The 23526-nt window shown below is 52.0% G+C and overlaps 12 protein-coding genes across 12 annotated transcripts; 5 read left to right on the forward strand and 7 right to left on the reverse strand.

Annotated features, from left to right (window-relative positions):
* Positions 1–2: 2 nt before the first annotated feature.
* On the reverse strand, positions 3–1914 carry MRS44_003584 (uncharacterized protein; the record flags this gene model as incomplete). Its single annotated transcript, XM_046272568.2, has 3 exons — positions 3–796; positions 844–1249; positions 1300–1914. 3 exons carry the CDS (start codon positions 1912–1914, stop codon positions 3–5), a joined length of 1815 nt encoding a protein of 604 aa, XP_046137707.2.
* A 319-nt stretch (positions 1915–2233) lies between these two features.
* Positions 2234–3043, forward strand: MRS44_003585 (uncharacterized protein; the record flags this gene model as incomplete). The annotated part of the gene is made up of 1 exon (XM_046272569.1): positions 2234–3043. The coding sequence occupies one exon, from the start codon at positions 2234–2236 to the stop codon at positions 3041–3043; it is 810 nt and encodes a 269-aa protein (XP_046137708.1).
* Positions 3044–3183: 140 nt separating this feature from the next.
* On the reverse strand, positions 3184–3699 carry MRS44_003586 (uncharacterized protein; the record flags this gene model as incomplete). Its single annotated transcript, XM_046275414.2, has 1 exon — positions 3184–3699. The coding sequence occupies one exon, from the start codon at positions 3697–3699 to the stop codon at positions 3184–3186; it is 516 nt and encodes a 171-aa protein (XP_046137709.1).
* Positions 3700–3847: 148 nt separating this feature from the next.
* On the reverse strand, positions 3848–4428 carry MRS44_003587 (uncharacterized protein; the record flags this gene model as incomplete). The annotated part of the gene is made up of 2 exons (XM_046283000.1): positions 3848–4220; positions 4277–4428. 2 exons carry the CDS (start codon positions 4426–4428, stop codon positions 3848–3850), a joined length of 525 nt encoding a protein of 174 aa, XP_046137710.1.
* An 845-nt stretch (positions 4429–5273) lies between these two features.
* MRS44_003588 (uncharacterized protein) lies at positions 5274–6101 on the forward strand (the record flags this gene model as incomplete). Its single annotated transcript, XM_046275415.2, has 1 exon — positions 5274–6101. One exon carries the CDS (start codon positions 5274–5276, stop codon positions 6099–6101), a length of 828 nt encoding a protein of 275 aa, XP_046137711.2.
* Positions 6102–6230: 129 nt separating this feature from the next.
* MRS44_003589 (uncharacterized protein) lies at positions 6231–7010 on the reverse strand (the record flags this gene model as incomplete). The annotated part of the gene is made up of 1 exon (XM_046273567.1): positions 6231–7010. The coding sequence occupies one exon, from the start codon at positions 7008–7010 to the stop codon at positions 6231–6233; it is 780 nt and encodes a 259-aa protein (XP_046137712.1).
* Positions 7011–7454: 444 nt separating this feature from the next.
* MRS44_003590 (uncharacterized protein) lies at positions 7455–8275 on the reverse strand (the record flags this gene model as incomplete). The annotated part of the gene is made up of 2 exons (XM_065623255.1): positions 7455–7751; positions 7790–8275. The coding sequence occupies 2 exons, from the start codon at positions 8273–8275 to the stop codon at positions 7455–7457; spliced, it is 783 nt and encodes a 260-aa protein (XP_065479327.1).
* Positions 8276–10242: 1967 nt separating this feature from the next.
* MRS44_003591 (uncharacterized protein) lies at positions 10243–11472 on the forward strand (the record flags this gene model as incomplete). Its single annotated transcript, XM_046272038.2, has 2 exons — positions 10243–11005; positions 11057–11472. The coding sequence occupies 2 exons, from the start codon at positions 10243–10245 to the stop codon at positions 11470–11472; spliced, it is 1179 nt and encodes a 392-aa protein (XP_046137714.1).
* Positions 11473–11810: 338 nt separating this feature from the next.
* Positions 11811–12609, forward strand: MRS44_003592 (uncharacterized protein; the record flags this gene model as incomplete). Its single annotated transcript, XM_046280841.2, has 2 exons — positions 11811–11909; positions 11980–12609. 2 exons carry the CDS (start codon positions 11811–11813, stop codon positions 12607–12609), a joined length of 729 nt encoding a protein of 242 aa, XP_046137715.2.
* A 927-nt stretch (positions 12610–13536) lies between these two features.
* MRS44_003593 (uncharacterized protein) lies at positions 13537–14333 on the reverse strand (the record flags this gene model as incomplete). The annotated part of the gene is made up of 2 exons (XM_046273568.2): positions 13537–14015; positions 14093–14333. The coding sequence occupies 2 exons, from the start codon at positions 14331–14333 to the stop codon at positions 13537–13539; spliced, it is 720 nt and encodes a 239-aa protein (XP_046137716.2).
* Positions 14334–15202: 869 nt separating this feature from the next.
* Positions 15203–15783, reverse strand: MRS44_003594 (uncharacterized protein; the record flags this gene model as incomplete). Its single annotated transcript, XM_046275416.2, has 4 exons — positions 15203–15425; positions 15485–15547; positions 15610–15706; positions 15774–15783. The coding sequence occupies 4 exons, from the start codon at positions 15781–15783 to the stop codon at positions 15203–15205; spliced, it is 393 nt and encodes a 130-aa protein (XP_046137717.2).
* Positions 15784–19799: 4016 nt separating this feature from the next.
* Positions 19800–22933, forward strand: MRS44_003595 (uncharacterized protein; the record flags this gene model as incomplete). Its single annotated transcript, XM_046268515.2, has 2 exons — positions 19800–20144; positions 20198–22933. 2 exons carry the CDS (start codon positions 19800–19802, stop codon positions 22931–22933), a joined length of 3081 nt encoding a protein of 1026 aa, XP_046137718.2.
* Positions 22934–23526: the final 593 nt, after the last annotated feature.

The raw sequence follows: 23526 nt of genomic DNA on the forward strand, positions 1-23526 counted from the left end.
CTTTATGATCTGGGCGGCCCATCGGCTGTCAAAAAGTCAAAGTCTGCGCCTGCCTCCGCTTGGTTCACATGTCGCATGTACAGTCCCCGATAGCCTCTCATTCCTTCTCTCTTCACCCACGGTGCTGCGGCTCCTTCGCTTCCTGCAAACGTCTTTTTCCTGTCTTGGATTCTTTGGGCGATTTCTTCATCTGTGAGATCGACCGAGAGTATCCTCTTCTCAACATCACAGGTGATCAGATCGCCGTTCCTGATGATTCCTAGCACTGAATCGGGGTCGGCGGATTCTGGTGAGATGTGAAGACCGATTGTTCCGCCTGCTGTACCGCTCATGCGGCCATCTGATAGACGGAGCATATCCAGCACTCCTTGCGATGCAATCTTTCGAGGGATTGGGATCATTCCTGCCTCGGGCATGCCTGGGTTGCCGATGGGCCCGATACTCTGGAGGACGAGCACACTGTCTGGCGTCACCTCTAGGTCAGGATCATCTACCCTCTCTGCGAGGTCTGCCGAGTTGGCAAAGACGACTGCTCGGCCGGAATGTTGGAGGAGGCGTCTGTATTTGGAGGCACTTGCTTTCATGACGGCACCTCCTGGGGCTAGGTTGCCTCTCAACACGACAAGTGATGACTTTGGGTAGAGGGGCTTGTCGAAGGGTTGGATGACGCTGAGTTCCCGCGGCACGGGGATGAGAGAGTTTTGAGCAATTTCTTGACCAAGTGTTCGCCCGGTTACTGTCATTGCGTCGAGGTAGAGAAGAGGCTTGAGCTCGTGGAAGAGAGCAAGCATGCCACCTGAGGATGTCAGTATCTGGTCAGCTATTGAGATATGAACGACAAACCTGAGTTGTGGAAATCAGTCATGTAATTGTCGCCGCTGGGCTTCAGATCAACCAGCAACGGCGTCTTTCGGCCAATCTCATCAACGGTGTCCAGAGTGATGGTTCCAGCCACCTTTGGATGACGTCCGATGATGGCCATGAGATGCACAACAGCGTTAGTTGAGCCACCAATAGCCTGAAGGACAATAATGGCGTTGAGGAACGACTCGCGCGTCAACAAAGTCTGCGGTCGAAGCTGGTCGAGGTTCTTGCACGCTGCCACAGCGTGCCCTCCAGTGGCCTCGGCGATGCGAAGACGAGTAGCTGAGACTGCAGGAGCTGTGGCACCAGCGAAAGGCATCATGCCGAGACCGACGAGGATACAGGCCATGGTGCTTGCTGTGCCCATGACACCGCATGTTCCGCCCTAGGAAGCTAGTGAGTTTGTGGATTTGAATTGAGAGGGATTAAACTTACAGTTGGTGCCAGCTCGTCGTTGATGGCTGAAATGTCCTCAATGTCGATGGCGCCAGCTCTATACTTGGCCCAGTTGTTACGACAGTCGGTACAAGCTCCAATTCTCACTCCTCGATGACTTCCCGGCATCATTGGGCCTGTGACAAGATGGAGGATTGGCTTGTTGGCTGAGATGCCTCCCATCAACTGAGCAGGCGTGGTCTTGTCACAACCTCCAATCAACACGACGGCATCACACGGTTGAGCACTGATCATCTCCTCAGTATCCATACTCATCAAGTTTCTCAAATACATGCTCGTCGGACTCGAGAAAGACTCATGTATACTGATGGTAGGAAAGTCAATCGCCAATCCGCCATTGAGCTGCACGCCTCTCTTGACGGCGTCTATCAGCTGCGGAATATTGGCATGGCACGGGTTGAAGCTGGAGTATGTGTTGACGATTCCGATGATGGGTCTTGAGAGGGCATCTTCGCTGTAACCGAGGGCCTTGATAAAGACCTTGCGCAGGAAGAGCGAGAAGTGAGGGTCTCCGTATGAGGCGAGACCCTGGCGGAGGCCTACCTTGGAGGTTATGGGGGTGTCGAGGTCGTAGTCTGGGTTGATGTCTGCCATTTTGATGTGTGTGTTTTTGTAAGTGTAGATTGGGAGTTGAGTAGCAAAAGAGCTGGCCTATCATGGCTTATGTATTACACCCCCCAAATGACGTTTCTTGCAAGTGTCGCCGTGAGTTGCAGGCGGAGGAGCTCCGCATCTTCGGTGATCACGCAATCCTGCCGACGGAGAAGTTCCGACAAGACACAAGAAACCCGTTGGAAATGATGGAAAATGGCCATCATGTGCAGCTTATAACTGCATCGTTCGGCGCACTTGAAAAGATGGCCGCCAATCATTATTTTGTGTCTCGCTTGTCATTTCCTTTTCCGTCTCCGTCATGTTGGATTTACACGGAAAAGTCGCTCTTGTTGTCGGCCTCGGGCAAACTGGCGCCGATGGATGGGGTATTGGTGCTGCATGCGCCGTGTTACTCGCGAGAAGAGGAGCTGTCGTTTTTGGAGGAAACAGAACTGTTGCTTCAACTTCTAAAACAAAGGAGACGATTGAAGCTGAGGGTGGACGGTGCGATGTCGTGGCTACCGATGCTACGGATAACGCCTCGGTGAAGAAGCTCGTGGATGCTTGCCTCGAGATGCATGGACGAATTGATATTCTAGTCACGAGCGTTGGACAGAGTCAACCTGGGGATCCGGCGAGTTTGAAAGAGCAGGTTTGGGATGCGCAGATGGACATCAACTTGAAGAGCGTGTACCTCGCCTGCCATCACGTCCTACCCATCATGGAGAAGCAACCAACAGGAGGATCAATCGTGTGCATATCCTCTATCGCAGGACTCCGATACATTGGAAAACCTCAAGTCGCATACAACACAGCCAAAGCGGCCATCCTCCAATTCGTCAAGGCAACAGCCGTCATATACGCCCCCAAAAAGGTCCGCCTCAACACCGTCGTCCCAGGCCTCATGGATACACCCTACACAAAGAGTCTAGCGGATAGGTTCCCGCAGGAAGGGGGATACGAGGCGTTTTGCGAGATGAGGAATGGACAGGTGCCGATGGGGAGGATGGGGGATGCGTGGGATGTTGCGAATGCGGTTCTGTTTCTTGCTTCTGAGGAGGCGAGGTATATTACGGGGCAGAAGATTGTTGTTGATGGGGGGATTACTTGTTCGACTGGAAGGGTTTGAGGGGTGAAGTCTATAGCTGTATTGATCCTTTGTGCCATCCCTCTAATCATCTCCCCTGCCATGTCTAAGTTCTTTGATGTAGCCTCTAAGCATCTTCCATGTTTCCTTCAACACTCTTCTAGCTCTGCCAATATCCTATCTCATGACTTGTCCGTCTTCGCTGAGCTCTGCCTCACATACTTTGTATGCTGTCCAACAGTAACAGGCGTCAAACTCCCATCCTCCCCAACCTTGGAAATCCGAATAGTCGAAAAGGCCATGCTCCCTCCAACCTTGTCCGCCGTAGACACAATCTCAACCGTATCCCCAACCTTTGCGGTGCTGAGATAGCTGATGTGCATATCAACGCTCGCCCCCGTCGTCTCCCTCAAATCCCATGAAGCAATAGCGAGACCCGTCACAAAGTCGATGATTGTCGCCGACACGGCGCCGTGCAGACCTCCCCTGCTGTTAACGTGGTTGGCGTTTAGGACCATTTGAGTTGTTACTGTTCCTTGTGTGGCGCTGATGAGTTTGACGGGTGACATGATGAAGTTGTAGATGGGACTCTTTTCGAGGAGGCGGTCCATTAGACGCTGGACGTGGGCTGTTCTTTCGACTTCTGATGTGGTGACATCTGGTGTTTGAATGCGGGTGGAGGGTGTTTCAGAAGACATGGTGACTCGATGTTGTATTGTTGATATCTTTAAGTTGTGGTTTCACTTCTCATTAAGTAGGTGACGGCGAGAATTTCTCACGGACTATTCCCGGCCCCCATTCAAGAATACCCTCCCTTTCCCGCATATCATATCCCACCCTCAACCATCATTCTTTCTCAACCTTTTCAAAAACATCCTTGAGATAATCAAAAGCCCCAAGCGGGACTCCCTGCGCACGCATAATACAATACGCAGAAGTGAGATGAAAGTGAAAGTTGGGCAGCACAAACTCGGAGACATATCTCTGCCCCGTGAAGCGAAAGTTTCCCATTCCAGTCTCCATGATTACCTCTTGCTCTTCCTTTCCGTTGATGCAGGCTGGGTCTACGGACTCGAGGACCTCGATTGTGCGGTCGATGCGGGCGTGGAGTTCGGTGAATGTTGTTTCGGTGTCTTCGAAGATGGGGATGTTGGGGGCGCCGAGGCGGGAGACGGCGTGTTTGGCTGTGTTGGAGCAGGATTGGACTTGGTAGGGTAGGCTATGGATATGTTAGAGGTGGTGTTATAGAGATAGTTCATTTGCGTTGGTATTTACCCTCGCATGTCAGCAATTAGACGGTAGGTGAGAAGCTCTTCATGCTTGACGCCCTTTTCCTCGCAGAACTTGGCGCCTTTTTGGAGGAGGTGGGACAAGTTCTTGAGGTACTTGACCAGTGGCGGAACGGTCTGTTGGTATAGGGACGTCATCGTGTTTTTGAGTAAGTAGGTGTGAGATGAGAAGCGTAGTTCATGGCTCTGCTACCAGCGAAGCTCACTCATATATACCAAGTCCCCCAATTAACATCCCAACCCCGCTTCAACCCATGATGACAGCTTTATAATCATAAACTGTGCCGCTTTCCGGATGGTGCGGATTTGTGACGGAGTTTGGTGTAGACGCGGAGATGGTAAGCGCTTAGATCTCACTCAACACAAGGGTGAATCTTATGTGCAGGCGGCGACGATCCGAGCGGCAGTCGGTAGGCTATTTAGAGGGGCTGGAGGGTCGGTTATGATTCGATGGTCCGATGCGAATGGCGAGCCGACGAATGAAAGAAGTCGTCGCTTTGAAGGAAGCTTGATGGTTGGCGTGGAGGTTGGGTTGAAGCAATAAGCTGATGTCCATTGCAGCAAGGTGTGTTGCAATTCTATCGCCCACAAGTACAATTATAAGGTATCGATATATAACATCACTGTTATCGGTTAATAGTATGTTTTATGAGTATCGCGATGTAAGCTTGCAGTCCAATGCACTGTTGAGTAGCAATGGCACACACCAGCAATTGCTTCATCGGAACCTCAGCCGACAACCCGCGTGTTCAACAAGGTAGGTGGAGCAACTCCAACATGTCCTGTCTAGAACTGATTGGCCGTGTGCAAATGAAATACATATGGGCGTCTAATCAGCTGTAAATGTCGACTCTGGCGCTTGTTATGCGCGTCCTCCGAGCCACCTCCGAACCCCCGCACTGCTCTTTCGTGAACACAGACACATTCACTGAAGCAACGAGAATACTCACTCATTCAAACACAAAGAAAACAAAGCATCAACAATGGCCCTCCCAATCCTTGACCACATCGCCATCCTGGTCTCTTTTCAGACCCTCCAAACCGTCACAGACCAACTCAAAGACTCTCTCGTCGTCATCGACGGCGGGGCTCACGCCGACGGCCTCACCGTCAACAAACTGATCCACCTCGCCGACGGCACATACATTGAATTCATCGCCTTTGTCGAAGGGGTAGATCCAGAAAAGAGACGCGCTCATCGCTGGGGAAACCTCGAGGAGGGAAAGATTGCAGACTGGGCGCACACGCTGCACTCCGAGGCCGACTATGTGCAGCTTCAGAAGCGGGTTGCTGATGCTGCTGCGGGTGTCACGTATAGCGACCTCGTTCCGCTACAGAGACACAGGCCGGATGGCGTTCTTATGAAGTGTCTTGTTTCGGTTGCTCTTGATTCTGAGGGGAAACGTGTGTTCCCCGCGACGGTGCCGTTTTGGTGTGTTGATGTTACTGAGAGGCATCTTCGGTCGCCGTTCAAGGGGGAGAATGGACCTCATGAGTACACCAAGCATCCTTCTCACGCCAAGGGTCTCTCACGAATCACAGTACTACTCCCGGAGAAGGACATCCCGACCTACAAGCCAGTTTATGATGCCATTCACAACACGGTCGCTACCTCGGAGGCAGGAGTGTTCTCATGGCCTTACGAGCTTCCTGCTGGACCGAGCCCTGGGAGCAACCAAGTTGCTTTGTCTACTCTGACGAATGGGGGCAGCAAGGTCGAAGTTAGGTTGACGCTGTTGGGCACAAAGGAGAGCCCCAAGTCGATCGAGCTGCTTCCTGGATTGGTTGTTGACTTTGAAGCCGCTGCATAGATGGATTCTGTGTCACTAGAACTGTATCATAGCTAATAAGTGGTCTGTGGAAAATAAAATAGTAAAAATATGCATTGTAATCGGGCTCGGTCTCACATCTAGATACCTAATGCCATCTATATATCCCTCTCAAGTATACGCTCGAGGATATCCCGACACCCTAAAAACATGCAAACGATACTCCAGCTCCCGTAAGTCCACCGACCTCCACACCCCCTCCCAGTTCTCCGACATCGACTTCCGCGACAGCTCGCAAAAGTCCTTCAACACCCCAAAAGGCCGCATCGTTCGTACAATCGGGTCCGCCTTGTAGGGATCCGTCGAAGGTGCCCACATGGCGTCGGGAGAGCTAATGGACACGCCGAGATACTCACCCTCGCGGAGGTCCATCGGGGCAAGATGGTTCTGCGCCATGGAGCTGAGGTTCCTGACCTCGTCCATCATGATGCAGTCGCCGCACTTGTTTGATACGAGGACGTTTTCTCTAAAATAGGGAAATTGCTTGATTTCGTCCAAGGACTGTGGCATGGGGAGGGAGTTGAGGTCGTGGTAGCAGTGCGCATGATAACCGAGAGCCTGGCGACACGCTGGGCAGGCGAACCAGCCATCAGCTTCGTTCGCATACTCCCACATGCGGACGAGGCACTTTTCGCCAAAGATGTGACCGCAGGGAAGGACGTGAGCTCCGTGGGTGTAGCTGCCCATCGCTGGGTCTCTGACGTGCTCATCCTCAAAGATGGACATGCGCTCGAAGCAGAGGCATTCGAGGTCGAGGTCATAAAACCCGCTGGGGTCATTTTCTAGAATCTGCTTTAGCTCTGGCCAGTAGATGGACGTGATCTTGCACGTCTTGGAGCAGTTTGGACAGGGGCTCTTGGGCGTGGTGGGAGAAGGGGATCTAGAATTCATGGCGGTCGACGTTGGAGGATCAGAGCAAATTGATGGTATGAATTGTCACTTGAGAGGTATTGGCTTGTACTTTAAGGAAGATTAATTCTTTAATGGTCAGCAGGGACGTTGATGCGTGCTCTGTTCAACTCGATAGGATAAAGAACAACGACTTGTTCAGACGCGATGATTAAAGGGACAAAGAATTCACCAGAACATCACAAGTATCATCTTGAGGTAAGAACAACGGAATCAAAAGACAAAACCCTTCATTACTAGTCGAAAGAAACCCTTCAATACGTAAACATTAGACAGACCTTCCAGACACCACCAGTTGGGGAATCGCCCGCCAAGATAAGTTGTCAAACTAAACCCAGGAAAAAGTCAAACAATGAGGAATCGACCAGCCTTGGAAAAAATGATTCGTAACGACCACTCTCCATCTCTCCCAAAAAGATCCGCCGTCTACTCCCATGCGTAGACATGGAACGAAAATCGGATGCCGAGGAAATCTCTGCCAAACCAGTGCTTTGTACACTCTTCTTCTAACACCTTTTCCGTGCCGCGGCAGGCTTTGAGGATCATTTCGTCTCGGTCCAGGTTCAGTCTACGCCGAATCGTGGCGTGTCTTCGTCTCTCCTCTGAGTAAAGGAGCCAAATCCCATCGCCGAGCGTGGCGGCAACGCCAACAAATTCGTCATGCGCAAGGCTCACAGAGCTGCTAACGATCGAACCGATGGCCGTCATGGTGTTGAGAATTTCCTGCACGTAACAGGAGTCGCATAGTTCGCTAAGACCACCCCTTCGGGGATGGTCGGTGGGAGCCTCTTCAAGGCTTGGCGTCGGGTCTGTTTGATAGTTCCATTGTCGAGGAACCCATCGATAGCGGTGACAAAGGTCTTGAGGGATTTCTGAATGTTTCCGGAGTGGGAGGTCACATTCGAAACGTTGTCCGGTTGGCGGGGCTCAAGAGGGATCTCCATCGGTGTAGCAGCGTGTCGGCATCGGGCGTGGATGGTAGTGACGCGACATGAGGGACAGCTGGGAGGTGTGCCCCTGTCCATGAGAGATTCTGACCAGAACCGCAAGCAGGAAGAACCAAAAATGTGACCACACGGCAGTACGACTGCCGTGTGGTCGGACTCGTGGGACGCGATCTTTTCCTGCAGTTCGACCTTCTCGTAACAAATGGTGCAATTAATTGCACAGTCGGAAATCGTCGAGTCCGGATGAAACAGCTGGGCCCTGAGGGCAGGCCAAAAGGTTTCGGTGATTATAGGAGACATTGTTATGGAAATGAGGGTGTCAGGTGTCGGATGGGGAAAATATCTTGAAAACCAAGAAGGCGAAGGTGTCTTTAAGTAGAACTTTTTGGTGTGAAGAAGGAGAGAGAGGAAAAAGAGAAGAGGTCTGGGGGAGAAGACGGTTATTTATGCTCCTCCAGACATCAAACGAAATCTGTTGAGCAGTGTTTACAAGCGTGCACTGCAAACCAGGCAGTGCAAGTCTAATGGCCGCGATGCAGCTGGCAACTCTGTCTGCCGCCCAACGGAGCAGTGGTAAACAGGCTTTGGCTCACATTGATGGACTACGTTTGAGTACCAAATGCTAAAATTTGACAGTAAGTTAAACGACGGGCAAACGACACGCCGAGTAGTGAGGGAGAGAGAGTTAGACGGTGCATATGGCGGTATCCTCGGGGTGGATTAAGGGGTAGAGGAATAAGTTCTTGAGACCATGTGTTGGGGATGAAGTCTACCTTTTTCTACTTGGATTAGAATAACCCAGAAGGTATGGAAACCTTGAACTCTTGATATCGCCCGGGGCGTCTACTCCGATGGTGGGGGGCGGCATTGTTAGATGTGACCAAGATCCCACGAGTTAGATCTGGGTTCTCAGGCATGTCCTCTTCCCCCATACACGACTTTGAGGAGAGTTAGGCCAACCCGTCCACAAGCTGCCTACGATTACCCTTCCCGAACTAGCCAACTTGTTGTTGCCGGCGAGCTTTGCGCCTTTTGTTGTGGATAGGATGTCCACGTATCCTCCACCAGGAAGCCAGGGAAAAGATGTCTTTGAGTTAACATGAAGCTTTTATTAACGACATCTTATCCAACTCTGGGAACTCCCATGCGACATTAATAACTGCCCTCTCATCCTTAGATTCCATAACGCGACTCTCCCGAACTTAGAGAGACGAAGACGGGCTATCAACCCGAGACTGGGATCACTCGAGTCCTAGGTCTGTGATGAGACGGATTACTTCAAGCTTTTCCCACATGCACATCGTTTCAGTCTGCATTGTCGAGAGCGACTTTACCTTTTGAGGACAACATCACGCGCATGAGTCGACAGTTTCGATTCCATTGAATGGATCACAAGTGCTGGGGCCAGGGAGTCAATGGCATTCAGGCCGTTGCATTTAGACCGAGGGTACATACAAGCTTCAATGATTAAAGTTTAGTTGACGACGGACACGTTGAGAGGATAGAGTGGATTGAGGTAGAGGTTCCAAAGGGACGAGACCAAGGGATTCGTCTGAACATCCTCACTCATGACACTCATACCGTGAAGAGAGGAGTGACATCACAAGTCACCGGCAACAGCAATAACAAAAAGAATGACAAAATATCTGCATGCTGCAATGTTTGTCCTGGTTGAGGCCGAAGTCAGAAAAGCAATAAGTGAGGGCGTTCTCGAGAAGCTCGTGTCAATCGTTCGTTGGTGGAGAAGGTTGTCTTGCCTTAACTTTACTGTGAGCGACGTTTGGTTGCTCTGGAAACAAACCGGTAATAAAAAGTCTAACGGCACAGGAGCCATCAATAAGCTCTCAATCAAGTCACCCGGAAAGCATCACCTCGGCGTAAAGACGTCGTTAACTTGAGGCTCTTCCGAATAGCCTCAATTACCCTGGAGTCTTGGCTCCGGCACATTCCCCATCAAGTCTAGCCAGCCGTTCCAAAAGTGGCTTAGCCTATCGATATTGATCCGCATCCCCGCACATCGCGCATGCACGCATGATAAGGCGACTGCAACGACTCTTGCATTCAAACGCCCGCCGGCGGCCGTCGGTCAAATTCATGGCGTTTTTTTTTCTGTTCTGGTGATGACTAGCATCTTTTACGTGGGGGGGCTTGAGAGAGGGGGTTTTACTGGTGGCTTGTGTAGTATATCTTTCTAACTCGTCGAGTTTTTAACCTTTTTTTCCTCTGTGAATATTCTCCGAGGTGGTTATTCACAAACATCAATCACCATGGCGCCCTTCAACTTTCAGAACCCGCTGGGCATCTCCAAGCCCAGCTTCCTCCGTGGAATCCCCACAAACAGTCTGTTCATGATCTTCCTCCTCATCGGCGTCAACGCCATCGTATGGGCCACCGTCGCCGTCGTGCTGCACTTCCACCCCCGCCTCGTCGCACCGGCCGCTCTCTCGTACGTCCTCGGCCTGCGCCATGCTCTGGATGCGGATCACATCGCCGCCATCGACCTCATGACCCGGAGGCTCATCGCTTCTGGTCAGAGGCCTGCTACTGTGGGGACTTTCTTTTCGCTGGGGCATAGTACCATTGTTATTGTTACATGTATCGTTGTTGCGGCTACGAGTGGTGCTTTGAGGGAGAGGTTTGATGGGTTTACGCGAGTGGGCAATATCATAGGCACCAGCGTTAGTGCCGTCTTTCTCATCATTCTATGCATAGGAAACGGTTGGGTTCTGTATCAGCTCGTGCAGCGCCTCAAGGTTGTTCTACAGGAGCGCCGACAACGAAGTGGCTTTGACGCCGAGGAAAGCCAGATTCAGGATCATTTTGCCCTCGAGGGAGGGGGATTTCTGTCTCGTGTGTTCAAGAAGCTGTTTCGTGTCATTGATCGACCGTGGAAGATGTATCCTTTGGGTGTCGTCTTTGGACTTGGGTTTGATACGAGTTCCGAGATTGCTATTCTTGGAATTGCGAGTATTCAGGCTGTGCAGGGGACGAGTATATGGCTGATTTTGATTTTCCCGTTGCTGTTTACCGGTAAGTTTCAAACTCAGTTGACCTTTTTCTTGAAAGCTAACTTTGTCACAGCCGGCATGTGTCTCCTTGATACCACCGACGGAGCCTTGATGATGGCTCTATACACTTCCAAGGCCTTCTCCAGAGACGTCGTTGCCATTCTATACTACTCCATCGTGCTCACTGGCATCACAGTCTTTGTGTCTGCCTTTATCGGCATTATCCAGGTCTTGTCCCTCATCCAGAACGTTGCCGAGCCAGAAGGAGGTTTCTGGGATGGAGTGTCTGCTATTGGAGATCACTTTGATATTATCGGAGGAAGCATCTGTGGTGTCTTTTTAGTTGTGGGACTAGGTTCTATCCTCGTGTACAGGCCTTGGCGAAGACGCGTGGAGAGGAGGAATCCGCCCCTTGTCGATGCTGCTGATGAGGGTCTGGAAGAACCTTCGACCCCTGACGAGACACCAGGACGTGTTTACACGCCCTGATATGATTTTAACGAATTATGAAGACTATCAGCCCGAAAGTCTATATCTCTCAACAGTCAGGGTGGTCATGAGGGTACAGATTAGCCATTAGGCGGCAGATTTATACATACAGCGTGCATATTGGAATTGATACATCTCGTTACCATGACAATGAAAATTCAATTCTACGACCATTGTGTCTTGTTGACGGCCTACTTATTGACATGATGTTTTCTTCTGTAGAGACCAACTCATCCCCACACCAACAACAACGGACTTTTCTCCCTTTATTATTCTCCAAGATCCTATTCTGTCAATTACTTGGTCATCCCTTGCCAAGGCCTTCTTACGCTCTCAACATGAATAACTTCACTCTTGATCCCATGTCCGACTTTGTGTTCGGTTCTGTCACTATGGATTACAACTTGATGAACAGCAACATGGTCAACAACCTTGTTGTTGACAACTCCACGGACAATGACTTGATGGATATTACCGAAATGACCCACAGTCTGATTGATTATCAAGGATTCCGGGGTTGATGATTTGATGGCGGTCGACGATTTGGTGGTTGATGACTCTATGATCAACAGTCTCACGGCCAATGGCTCCATAGCCTACGCTCACTCGACGAATAGCTCTGCCAACGGTTTCCCTACCACAAATACTCCCGTCTCTATGGGAGACTTAGTTGACACTACCATGGTCGATAGTCTTGTTAGCAATGGGTCTACGACTGATATCTTTCCAGCGGGCAATCCCCCAGCCAAAGATTTTATGGGGTCAACCGCTAATCCTCCCATGACCAAAAGTCTCATCGGGAAAGAAGCCATGGTGGACAGCTCCGTACCTATAAAACGAGCCGCAAGCATCTTCACTCCCGTCTCACGAGAGTCACTCCGGCACCAGATGCTTTTCGTGGACGGGCCCCGAAAGACAGAGGGTGTCTGGCTCTGCGCCAAGTGCATCAAGCATCTCGACCAGGATGGAAACGATGACCTGCGGAAATGGCACACTCGGTATGGCATATGGCCCGGCCTCGAGCTGCACTCTGAGGCTAGGGTGAAGAAGTTGAAGTGTACGCACTGCAAGGGGCGTCGCCGGTGCAACTTTGTCGAGCGCTCTAGATCATCGCCGCCGCCGCCACCACCACCATGAACTCGAACGCGACAACGCCAACAGCCAGCAGAAGCAAAGGGAACTCTGCAAGGGGTCCCCATAGTTAGAAAAACGTCGCCCTTTCATCATCACTTCTGGTGCCCTACATTCTCCCCTCTAGTACGGCTAGAAGGTGGGTCTATTGGCGAGGTAGTATGAGACCTCCAAAGCTCAGCTGTGAATGGCATCATTGATGCATGACGAAGGCGGGCATGCTTGTTGGTTATTGGCAATGGGACGTCAGCGAGGCCAACGTCTATCGGATTGAACTCCTATATGACTAGGTTATCCTTGCCGAAACCATTGCCGGCCTAGGTGATCAGCTCTGTGAAGAGCTAGAGGAAACAGCTTCCAACGAAGCCTTCGACGGTATGGATTGGACAACCGGCTAAAAAATGACAGTCCAAGGATTTCACCGACGATCTGGGACGTAGAATAAGCTTGTCGTTATTGCTTATTGCCAAACGCCTTGCTGGTGTTGATGTGTTGTCCACAAAGATGGGGATGTCACGAGTGTTCTGACGCTGTTTGTCATTGAACTCGTCGTTTGAGGGTAGTTGGTTTACTTCATTTTGGTGTTTGGTGACGGTTTTCTTGGTTGTAGCAATGGCGTTGGAGGATCCCTTTGTTGGCATCAGTCTGGTGGTTTGGCTTTCATACCTGAACATGATGGAGTGTAGACTTGTCGCTCCTATTATCCTCGTTGATCAATCAATCCTGTCAACAAAACCTCATGTATATGTTACACAGAAAACCATTATTTTAAGTCTCTCAGAACCTATCCTTGAACTTGACTAGATCGCATGATTGGTCAGTCAGCCATTGTTGCCAACCGGCGCATGATTCACTGTCAACACTCTTGAAACCAGATTTGTAGCGGAACAAATGAACATAAATGCTATTAAATACTCGATTGCACGCCAAGTTCTAGCAATCTATTACCTTGCCAGTTGAAAGAAGCCACCTTCCGTCATCTAGCACCTTCTGCGGCGGTCGCTCCCAGTTCAGTACCTTTCCGCCTCTTTCTAAGATGGCCTGTCGCCTCTCATACCACTGATCTATGGCTATTGAGCAAGGACTTCCATGTACGTCTGCCATAGGTACGCTAACTTTCGGGGGCTTCGGCCGAGGAGGCCAGTTGATGGCTTTGGGAATGTCTCCCGACTTTGGGTCTAAAGCCCTCCTATCTCGCCATTCTTGCAGCGCTTGGCGATACTCAACGACGGGGCGATCTAGCTGTACTTCTTGATGCTTTACCCACTCCAAAGGGAGGCTTTCGATGTTTTGTTCCTCGTGAGGTGCATCGCGGAGGCTGTCGTCTCGAGTGATAATCTCATATATAGTGAAGATGACGCCTTTGACATCATTCCGGTTCTCATCGTGCCATTCACCCTCGCCATCTTCAGCTGAAGGGTGGTTAATGCGTGCGGCGAAATTAAAGTCGAGGAGCATGGAGGGTATGCCACAAGGTCGGCGTCAGGACCAAGCCTCTCGAGCTTCTCGAGCATGTCCCGGCGTACTGTTCGGACTCCTTCCGGAAGGGAGATCTCATCAAGGAGCGGGTAATGTACACAGCAAGTCTCGTCGTTCTCTGCATCGGTGTATATAGAGATAATTTCACCAGTGTTGGATACGTGTATCCTATACGCATTGAGCGGAATATGGCTGCTATGGCGCCTGAGGTGTTGGATGGCGATGCTCTCGTCGTCTTGCTCTTCGTCCATGGTGACAAAAATCACCCGCCTTTGATCCTAGTCAGTCATGTGCCATGTACTTGGCCCGCCGATGCGGTCATCGCCACTGAGCGAAAAATATTTGGAATCTTCATCAATCATGTTGCTGGCCCATGGCGATCGAGGGAAAAGGTGCGATAATCGGCGGGATGAAGACGGGATGTTGAGACAAGAAAGCAGGCCGGCGGTACCATGACGAAGCTACAAGAAATCCATCACTGGCGAAGGCGAGCAAGTATCCTGGGGCCAGAGACGCGCATTCTATTGACCAAGGCGACGTCGAGGTAGCTAGAATCACACACAGGTCGAGTGATATAGACGAATGGCCAAGTAACTCCTGTCTTGTGGAGGTGTGCATGATGGGTCGTCACAGATGAAGCATAAATACGGGATCAGATGAAGATCTAGGCCTTGTGGTTGGGCTCCTGCCCCGGGCGGTCTTCCAGGTTGTCCTGGCCAACGTCCAGTATGAAGGATGAGCATTCATACAAGGATCAAGGAATCCAGTCACCATTCAATAGCTCGAGCCATAAGGGATACTCAACTCTTACATGCGCCACATTCTGGACGAGTACCATTTCGTATCTCTGGGAGGCTAGCCCTTCCCTTCCCCAGCCGTGTCCCGCGTCTCTCTCGTTGACGCCTGGCCTCCCTTCATCCTATCATCATCATAGACTACCGGCAAGCGGTTTCAACTGCATGGCAATCTCTGCTTCCGCCTCGGCGAGCTCCTGGCTTTTCTCTCCACCCTCTCCAAACGCCTCGCATGTGCTCCAGAGCCACGAGGGTAAAAAGCCTGGCAGAATGATGAGAACAAGTCATATATTCGAAGACGCAGAATGGCAGTCTTTGGGCATTCCTCATAAGTATGCCACCAGTCCACTCGAATATTCCACGCTGCGTGACATCCCACCCTCTTCCTCTCCAACCTGCGTGCGATCTTCTTTATCGCGCCTCAGGCATAATCTTGCTAAAGTGTTGATCTCGTTCGCGTACCTTGTTATAGTTGAAGCCCGGCTCTTGATGGAATAACTGAGCGAATAGACAGTCGTCTTCTCGTTCAAGCAGCCACCGCCTCCAACGCTACAAGACATAGGTTAGTTCTCTAGAGCTAGTCAATCTATAAACCAGGAATAACTTACTTGCAATCGTTCGCGAAGTCGGCTCGCAAGTTCATGATGCCTTTGAAGCCACCACCTCCAACGCTAAAAGATACACAGATCAGTTCTCCATAACAGGTCATGTCCACAAAACAGGAAGAACTCACTTGCAATCGTTGGCGAAATCAATGCGCAAGTACATGAAGTCGTACTTTCCAAAGCCGACTCGCAAGTAAATGGCATGCTCTGCCACTGCCGGGAATGCTAGAAGAGACAGATGTCAGTTCTCTGTACCTAGTGATATCCACCAAACAGGAGCATAGTACCTTACTTGCAATCATTGGCGAAATGGGGAAAAAAAAAAAACACCTCCCAAGTACATGAAATCGTACTTGCCGAAGGCAATTCTCAAGTACATAAAATCGTACTTTCTGGGCTCGCAACCCACAGGCTTTATACCCCATGTGCATATTCACTTCGACAGGCCAAGAGTAGGTATAGAGAAAGGACGCTTCTCGACCTTGTTGAGGTCACGGGCGTAGGAGGCACATCATCGCCTTTGCTAGACTCGGTGCCCCGTGAGCCATCAGGGACGCGAGGTGAAAGAATCACATTCCACAGAAATGGAACAAGGCGGCGTGTGCTGAGGCGATGGTTAGCTGCAAAGACTAGCTGTGGCAGACAGGCGGGAAATGGCTTCTGGGGATATCAAGAGATGCAACAACATACCTGGATCATGAGGGCTCTCGCCCGATCAGCTCCTTTGGATATACCCTTTGCAAGAAGCTTTAGGGATGGTCGGGATGTGCCAAGAGGTGGGAGAAGAGGAAGGGGAGAAATGGGGGAGATGTTTGGAGATGGTGAGGGAGAGAGATACACAGCAGAGCACGGAATCCGGTGGAAGCTCAGGTTTAGGCTCGCTTAGGGTTGCTCTGCCAAAGATGTGAACCCTAAGCTTAGGATATCCTTAGGGTCAAAGAGGTGCATCGCAGGTGTTGGCGGCGGACGTGCCCAAATGGATGCCCGTTCGCCTCTGCCCTTGGTGCAGAACTCGGGGTTATAGCACAGCGACAATAGAAAGAAAGAGATGCATCTCATATTCCAGTTGATTAAAATAATATGATTTTCCTTGAAACAAACCAGAATATGTCACGGCGGCCTTAATAGCAATGAAGTCTAGGTGCATATGGAGTCGATGCTCGCTCTGGCTCTGGCCGACACCGGGTGCCCCAGCCCCAACCTCACCTTCCCATCTCACCAGCTGCCATGCTGCACGTGCTTGCTTCACCTCCATTCACCTTCAATCTTCAACCACCTTATCCTTTCTCAGCCGTCAAGTACCCACGATGCATATACCAAAAGCAATCGAGTCCAACGGCGCAAGCTAGCCAGCTACTCCATATGCCCCCCTGTACTCGACTCTGCTCCCAGATCACCCGTCGCTCATCAGCTCCTCGACATCGTTGCATCACACATGTGCGGATAACCGATCGATACCCGTCTCACAACATCCGCTATAGACGCGGCTAGGCGCTGGCCAGTTTGTGCGCTGAATCACATACACCTTGTCATCTCTTGGGACAACTGAGCTGTCACTGTGCAACTCTGAACGCGGGGGTTGCTCTGCATTGGCGCCAACTGAGGGGGCAACAAGAGTTGGATACCTGCAATGCAAGCCACTATCAACCAGTTCAACGAATACAGTGAGTGTGAGAAGAGAAATCAGCCTGTACCCATTGAGATGACATGTGACTGCCTGCACCCAATCGAGCCGTGACGAGTCCCCGCGAACGCGTCGGCCATTGTTAAGCCCTACAAAAGCCGCATCCTCTGGTCGGCTTGCACGATGCTGCACAATGCACTTGGCCGTCACTGCAACAACCAATGACGATCATGGCACTCCATGGAGAGGCCGCATAAGCACTGCAGGAGGACGAAACCGTGAACAATGCTCACAAAATATCACTCGAGTCGACATCTCTTGTTTTTGAGCCGCCTCTTGACCAGGTGGCACCAATCAGCAAATATCGACTCTGGGTTGGTTCGCGAACAACTCGTATCAGCGTTGCATGCACGCAGAGGCAGAGGCAGTCAGGCTCTCAGCATCGGGTGGGTGGACCATGACGTGAACAGAACTTCGTTGAAACTGCAACATATCCCTCATTGCAACACCCGTCGAGAATGTCAGTTCCAAAGCCACGAACTCGAGGACGGTTGAGTCAGCCTCATGGAACACACGCCGAACAACGGCTTTGTTCTTCCATTGGCACTTTGGGGCGACAGCCACTTGGGTCGGGCGCCGCTAGACACGCCGATCGGATCAGACTTTGTCTACTTTCCCCCCAATTGACTCCTTCCGTCCGCCGCCGACTCATTTTCAAAGTACCACTTCTAGAACCGAAGTCCGATTTGCATGTCGGAGCCTGGACTGCCTAGAGGGCTCAGCCTTGGCCACGCACTCGGACGCACGCGTTGAGGCTCTGTGCTGGGGCCTGGTCTAATCTGCTGATGGAGACCACAGGCACCAAGGCATCCAGGCTGACGATAGCGTCTTGTCGTCTTCAACCACAATGCGGGGGCGGTCTCTCTTTTCATCCACTGGCCCAGCTACGGGCCCGTCCACCAATGGGTCACTCACGCTCACTCGAGTCGTGTGAGGATTTGCGGATTGCAGGTCGCTAGAAGGTCCAGCTTGAGGCTGAGGGAGGGTTGAGAGAGTCAGATGCTCACCCCAGCAGGCCCCGCCGTTCTCGGAAGCGTCGCCACCCTTGCACATCCTCTGTGATCGACTAATCTCGAAGCGCTCATAGGGCAATTGCTTATCGCGGTCTGGACAAGGTACCGGACAGTGCTGGCCACAGTCTCTTTTTCTCTCCTGTACCTTTTCTCGCATGAATGTGACGGTATAGCCGTACAAGAGCTGCTACAGAGCCCTGCTGTCTCACGCACGATCACATCAGCCGCCTTGGTCCAAGAAAGCTCCTTGACCACTCGTTCTCATCCCCAGCCTGCCGCCTAGAAGCTGTCGGCGACAGGTCATCCTTGTCCACATTTGCAGGCATCTCCATGCGGCCCACAGGAGGGCATGCAGCCTTGGAACATCGGCCTGGACTGAGGCGCGTCCCCGCACTGTTTGCCTCGCCAAAGTCCATTTGAAAGAGACATCTGTGTGCCCATCCACGCCGTCCTAGTGACTAGCTCAGGACCCTTAAGACCCCTAAAACGGGACCCACAACCCCCCAACGACTCAGGAGTCTGGCGTGGCCGGCCGAGCGAATCGGAACCGCGGGGGACGGTGGGCAATTGGGATGGCGGATGGCGAAGAATGGAACATTTCTCAAGAAAAAGGGTCGGAGAAGGCATTTCATGCCTCTGATCTGCCCTGAGCCGTCGCCATGTGTTCACTAGAAGCGTCACGGTTGAAAACCACGGCTTTCAGCCCCCACTAAACCTCGGGCTTTCCGCCCCCGAAGAAATCTGTCAGCTCAGCCTCCCGCAAAGGTCTCGCTTTGATCGTCATGCCACTGCAGCCCGTTTTTCACACGGCCGAGCACACTTGAACAAGGGAAGACATACGCTGTGCTCGGTGGTCCAAAAGTGAAGAGATAATATCAAGGACGGATAGAAGGAGTCGTCAGACGAACGAACGAGTTCTCGCCTCAAAGTCCAAATTGCTGGGGTTCCAGCATCAGCCCGTCAACCATTCAACAGCTCGTTATCCCCGTGTGGAACCTTGTACCATGCCGCTCGGGGTACCGGTTACAATTCCAGTTCCGGGGGACTCTGTGTTAGCTTGTCGCCAAAGAGGACCCTTGCTGACCTCCTTGCCGTTCTCCGCCATCCCACACGGCAGACCCAGCCGGTCCGCCAAGTGCGCCGTGCGTCAATGGTGCGATTCGAGACATCCATTGATGGCTTTGCCTGCACCAGAGGGAAGAGACGAAGCTTGCTGTAGCCTCTCAAGTCCAATGTCGGTGTAGCTGCAGAACTAACGAGGCAGTAGGTCTGTCTTATCCTCACGGTGTCGGACCCTGGGCGGCGGGCCGGTCAAGTACCCTTTGGTCTCCGTATATATGCTCTTGTTTCCTCTCGACTCACCCTCTTCCCTTCCTCCTCTGATTCCTCCCAAAGTTACGGCATATACGTTATTCCTTGTCATTGTCCTGTTCCTACTACAGTCTCTCACTCTCATTCTTTTTACTGAATCACCGAACTTGCATTGCACTTTGTCTATTTATTCTCGCTTTGCTTAACTCCCACCCCTCTCTCCCAACTCCCTGAGCGTGCTTTGAGACTACGACCAATCTCGGCACTCTCCACTATCCGCTATCGGACCAAGACAACATCAGCCAGAAACATGCACGGCTACAGTTCATCAGAAGAGTCGGACGACCCTCGTCGGCCTCGCGTGCCTCCCGCGACCACAGCCAATTCCAACGACCAAAAGAAAAAGAAGAAGAAGAAGCTGCCGCCCCAAAAGTCTATCAATCGAATCTGGAAGAAATTCTCCAAGCGCAGGTTCCAAAGGGCCCTCGCCGTCCTCCCATTCGATCCCGTCCTCCCTCCCGCCACCTACCAATCCAATGAGCTGCTCTCGGCGGGATACGAGCGCGCTGCGGAAGAATGTCGACGAAAGGTCGAAAAAATCATTAAAGAATGCAAGCGCGTAAATATGCGATATCGGGATCCTGGTTGGGACTTGGTAAGTTTGTTCGGACGACATGTTGTAGAATGCGACGCTGACTGATTGGCTAGGATTGGGATCTCAAGTACGAGAAGGGCTATTGTCTCAATACTCTCGGCGTACAAAAGTTTGAACTCAACAGAACGACACTTCTCAGCTCCAAGGCCTCTGTCCCCAAGGCTGTCAAGCGAGTTCACGAGATTTTCGAGAAGCCCACCTTCATGAAGGATGTGAATGGCGGTGACGTCAAGCAAGGAAGTCTGGGTGACTGCTGGATCATGGCGGGTCTGACGGCCCTCTCCAATGTTCCAGATGGACTCAAGCGCATCTGCGTCGCCTATGACACTAAGATTGGAATCTACGGCTTCGTCTTTTACAGAGACGGAGAGTGGATCTACTCCATCATTGACGACAAGCTCTATCTCAAGTCGCCATGCTGGGACTCTCCCAGCATGCAGCGAGATCTCCTGCAGCAGATTGACCGTGAGGATGTCGAGAACGTATACCGAAAAACTTACCAGACTGGCTCTAAGGCTCTCTTCTTTGCCCAGTGCAAGGATCAGAACGAGACTTGGGTCCCACTGGTAGAGAAGGCCTATGCCAAGGCGCATGGCGACTATGCGTCCTTGTCTGGCGGCTGGATCGGCGAGGGTCTGGAAGATCTCTCGGGTGGCGTCACCACTGAACTCTTGACGTCTGACATCCTCGACATTGACGAATTCTGGGACAAGGAGATGTCCAGAGTCAATGACGAGTTCCTCTTTGGCGCCTCGACCGGCCTGCTGGAGCACGGCTACGGTGAGCGCAACGGCATCTCAGAGGGACATGCCTACGTTGTCATGGACGCTCGGACACTCAAGTCTGGTCAGCGCTTGGTCAAGCTTCGAAACCCTTGGGGCAAGGTCCGCAAGGGTATCTGGGAAGGGCCCTGGAGTGATGGTTCCAAGGAGTGGACCACCGAGGTCCAGGAGGAGCTCGGCCACAAGTTCGGCAGCGACTCTGTCTTCTGGATCTCATACGAAGACCTCATTCGCAAGTACTCCCACTTTGATCGTACGCGACTTTTCCGGGACCGCGACTGGCGATGCTGCCAGCGCTGGATCGGGGTCGATGTGCCATGGAAGGCAGAGTACCATGAGAAGTTCCAGATCAAGTTGACCAAGGACTCACCCCTTTGCCTGGTGTTGTCTCAGCTTGATGGACGATACTTCAAGGGTCTCCACGGCCAATACTCATTCCGCCTACATTTCCGACTTCACTATGAGGATAGCCCCAATGCCGAGGACTACATCGTCCGCTCTCACGGCAACTATCTCATGGATCGGTCGGTGTCTGTGGAACTTCCAGACCTGCCTGCAGGCAACTACGTTGTGTATCTCAAGGTGACAGGCGAGCGAGACTCAAGTGCCACCTCTGTCGAGGACGTCGTGAAGCGCGAGTGCCTCGACAGGGTTGAGAATGAGAAGCTTGCCCAGGTCGGCTACGCTTACGATCTAGCCCACAGCAAGGCTTGGGACCACATGGACAAGGTCACCAAGCTTCGCCAGAAGAAGGATCAAGAGAAGGCTTCTGGATGTCGACAAAAGGAGCGTCGCCGCATGTGGGAGAAGCGCCACGTGAACCGCGACGTCACCAAGAAGCAGTCAAGCAAGAACACGGACAAGAGAGCGCGTCGACGTGCCGAGTGGGAGGCTGAGCAGTGCCGTCTTGACGAGGAATTCAACGCCAGAGTCAAGGCCGAGAGGGAGGCGCTGAAGCAGGAGAGGCTTGCCAAAGCTGAGGCCCTGAAGAAGGCCGAAGCTGAGAAGAAGGCTGAGGAAGCCGACGATGAGTCCTCGGATGACAAGCCTAAGGAGTCTGCTGAGGGCAAGTCTGAGGACAAGTCCGAGGAGAAGACTGAGGAAAGGTCTGTCGGCGACAAGGAGGCTGACAACAAGTCTACCGAAGGCAAGCCTGAGGACAACTCTGAGGAGAAATCCGAAGAGAAGTCCGAAGAGAAGTCTGACGACAAGGACGAGCCTGTGGTGATTGACAAGGACGGCAAGGATTCCTCCGAGCAGGACTCGAAGGATTCTGACAAGAAGGAGACTCAGGTCCCTGACGATGCTGTCATGTCGGTCTCGACTGGATCACCTCAATTCACTCCCAAGACGATTGATTCCACAACTGTGATCGTCGAGGAGAAGCAAGAGGTGCCTCCCGTCAGTGGTCCTCCACCAGCTCCTGTTGAAGAGGAAGAGCCCCTGCCCGTCCGGCTTCGGCCTGCCTATGATTCTGCAGGCGAGTCTTCAGACTCTCCCGTTGAGGACTGGGAGGCCCTCTACAGCAGCGATGACATGACCCGCAAGCCGCGACTCACACAGTCGAACCAGGCGGTGCATGTGGATGACTACGACTCGGAGGAAGAGCGCATGCCTGATCCATGGAACGCCATCTGCGTTGTTGGCATCCGGGTCTACTCCAAGGACGAGGGTCTAGAGCTCCGCACCGTTATGGAGGGCGGAGAGCTTCTAGAAGGAGGCATGGGTGAGAAGGGAGCGGCAGATCTTGACAATGCCCAGTCCAACGCCGGTGGCGTCCGAGCTGGGGATGACAAGGACGCTCCCAAGGACAAGGCCGAGGATGGCAAGCTCTATCCTCCGGTAGTCCGCAAGGATGGTGGAGTGATTGAAGAAGTCACGACCACGGGAGAGAGGAACTCTACTATCAAGAGTTACTTTCACATTGACTCGGCCGATACAACTCGGATGAACTCTCCGGCGCCCACGCCGTACGAGTTTGACCGTCGGCTGGAGCATCGGCCTTGAGGACGAGAAGTTGACAAGACTGCATTTCGAAGAGAGCGACTAGAGAAGATTTAGAGAAGACCGATATACCAGACCCCAAGAGTACACGGGATTGGGGGTGCTTTTCTGCTAGCTTGTTTTGCTCTTGGTTTGCTCTTGGTTTATTTGTATTTTGGATGGATGAGGAGCGAGGATGGATAGGCCCCTGGAAGGGATTCTCTTCGGAACGAAGCAACGATAGTAAAGAATGAATTGATTAATGAAGATTATACAATGACAATTGAGTCATCCGTAAGTGGTAATTGAGCCATCCGTACAACACTGTAGACAGTGATGACCAAAGTGAGACTGTTGCGACAGACACGATTCAGATGACGGGATGGAGGCGCCATTCCACGTGCGTCCAGTCCTCAAATTCCAATTGCAAACAGCCCAGGCTGAAACACCGCCAAACATCAGCGCCCAGGACCGCCTAGACTCACTGAGAGGCAGCCGCTAAGCCGCTAAAGGGCAAGTCAAGGTCCCCATAATCCGCGCTATCACCAGGGTCCCGGGTGTGACTGGTCTGAGACTGCGTCAGCTGCCTAGGCAGGTGCTGCTGCGACATGCACCTG

Source organism: Fusarium solani (assembly GCF_023522795.1).
Source record: "Fusarium solani strain SB1 chromosome Unknown bctg00000001, whole genome shotgun sequence".
NCBI lineage: Eukaryota > Fungi > Ascomycota > Sordariomycetes > Hypocreales > Nectriaceae > Fusarium > Fusarium solani.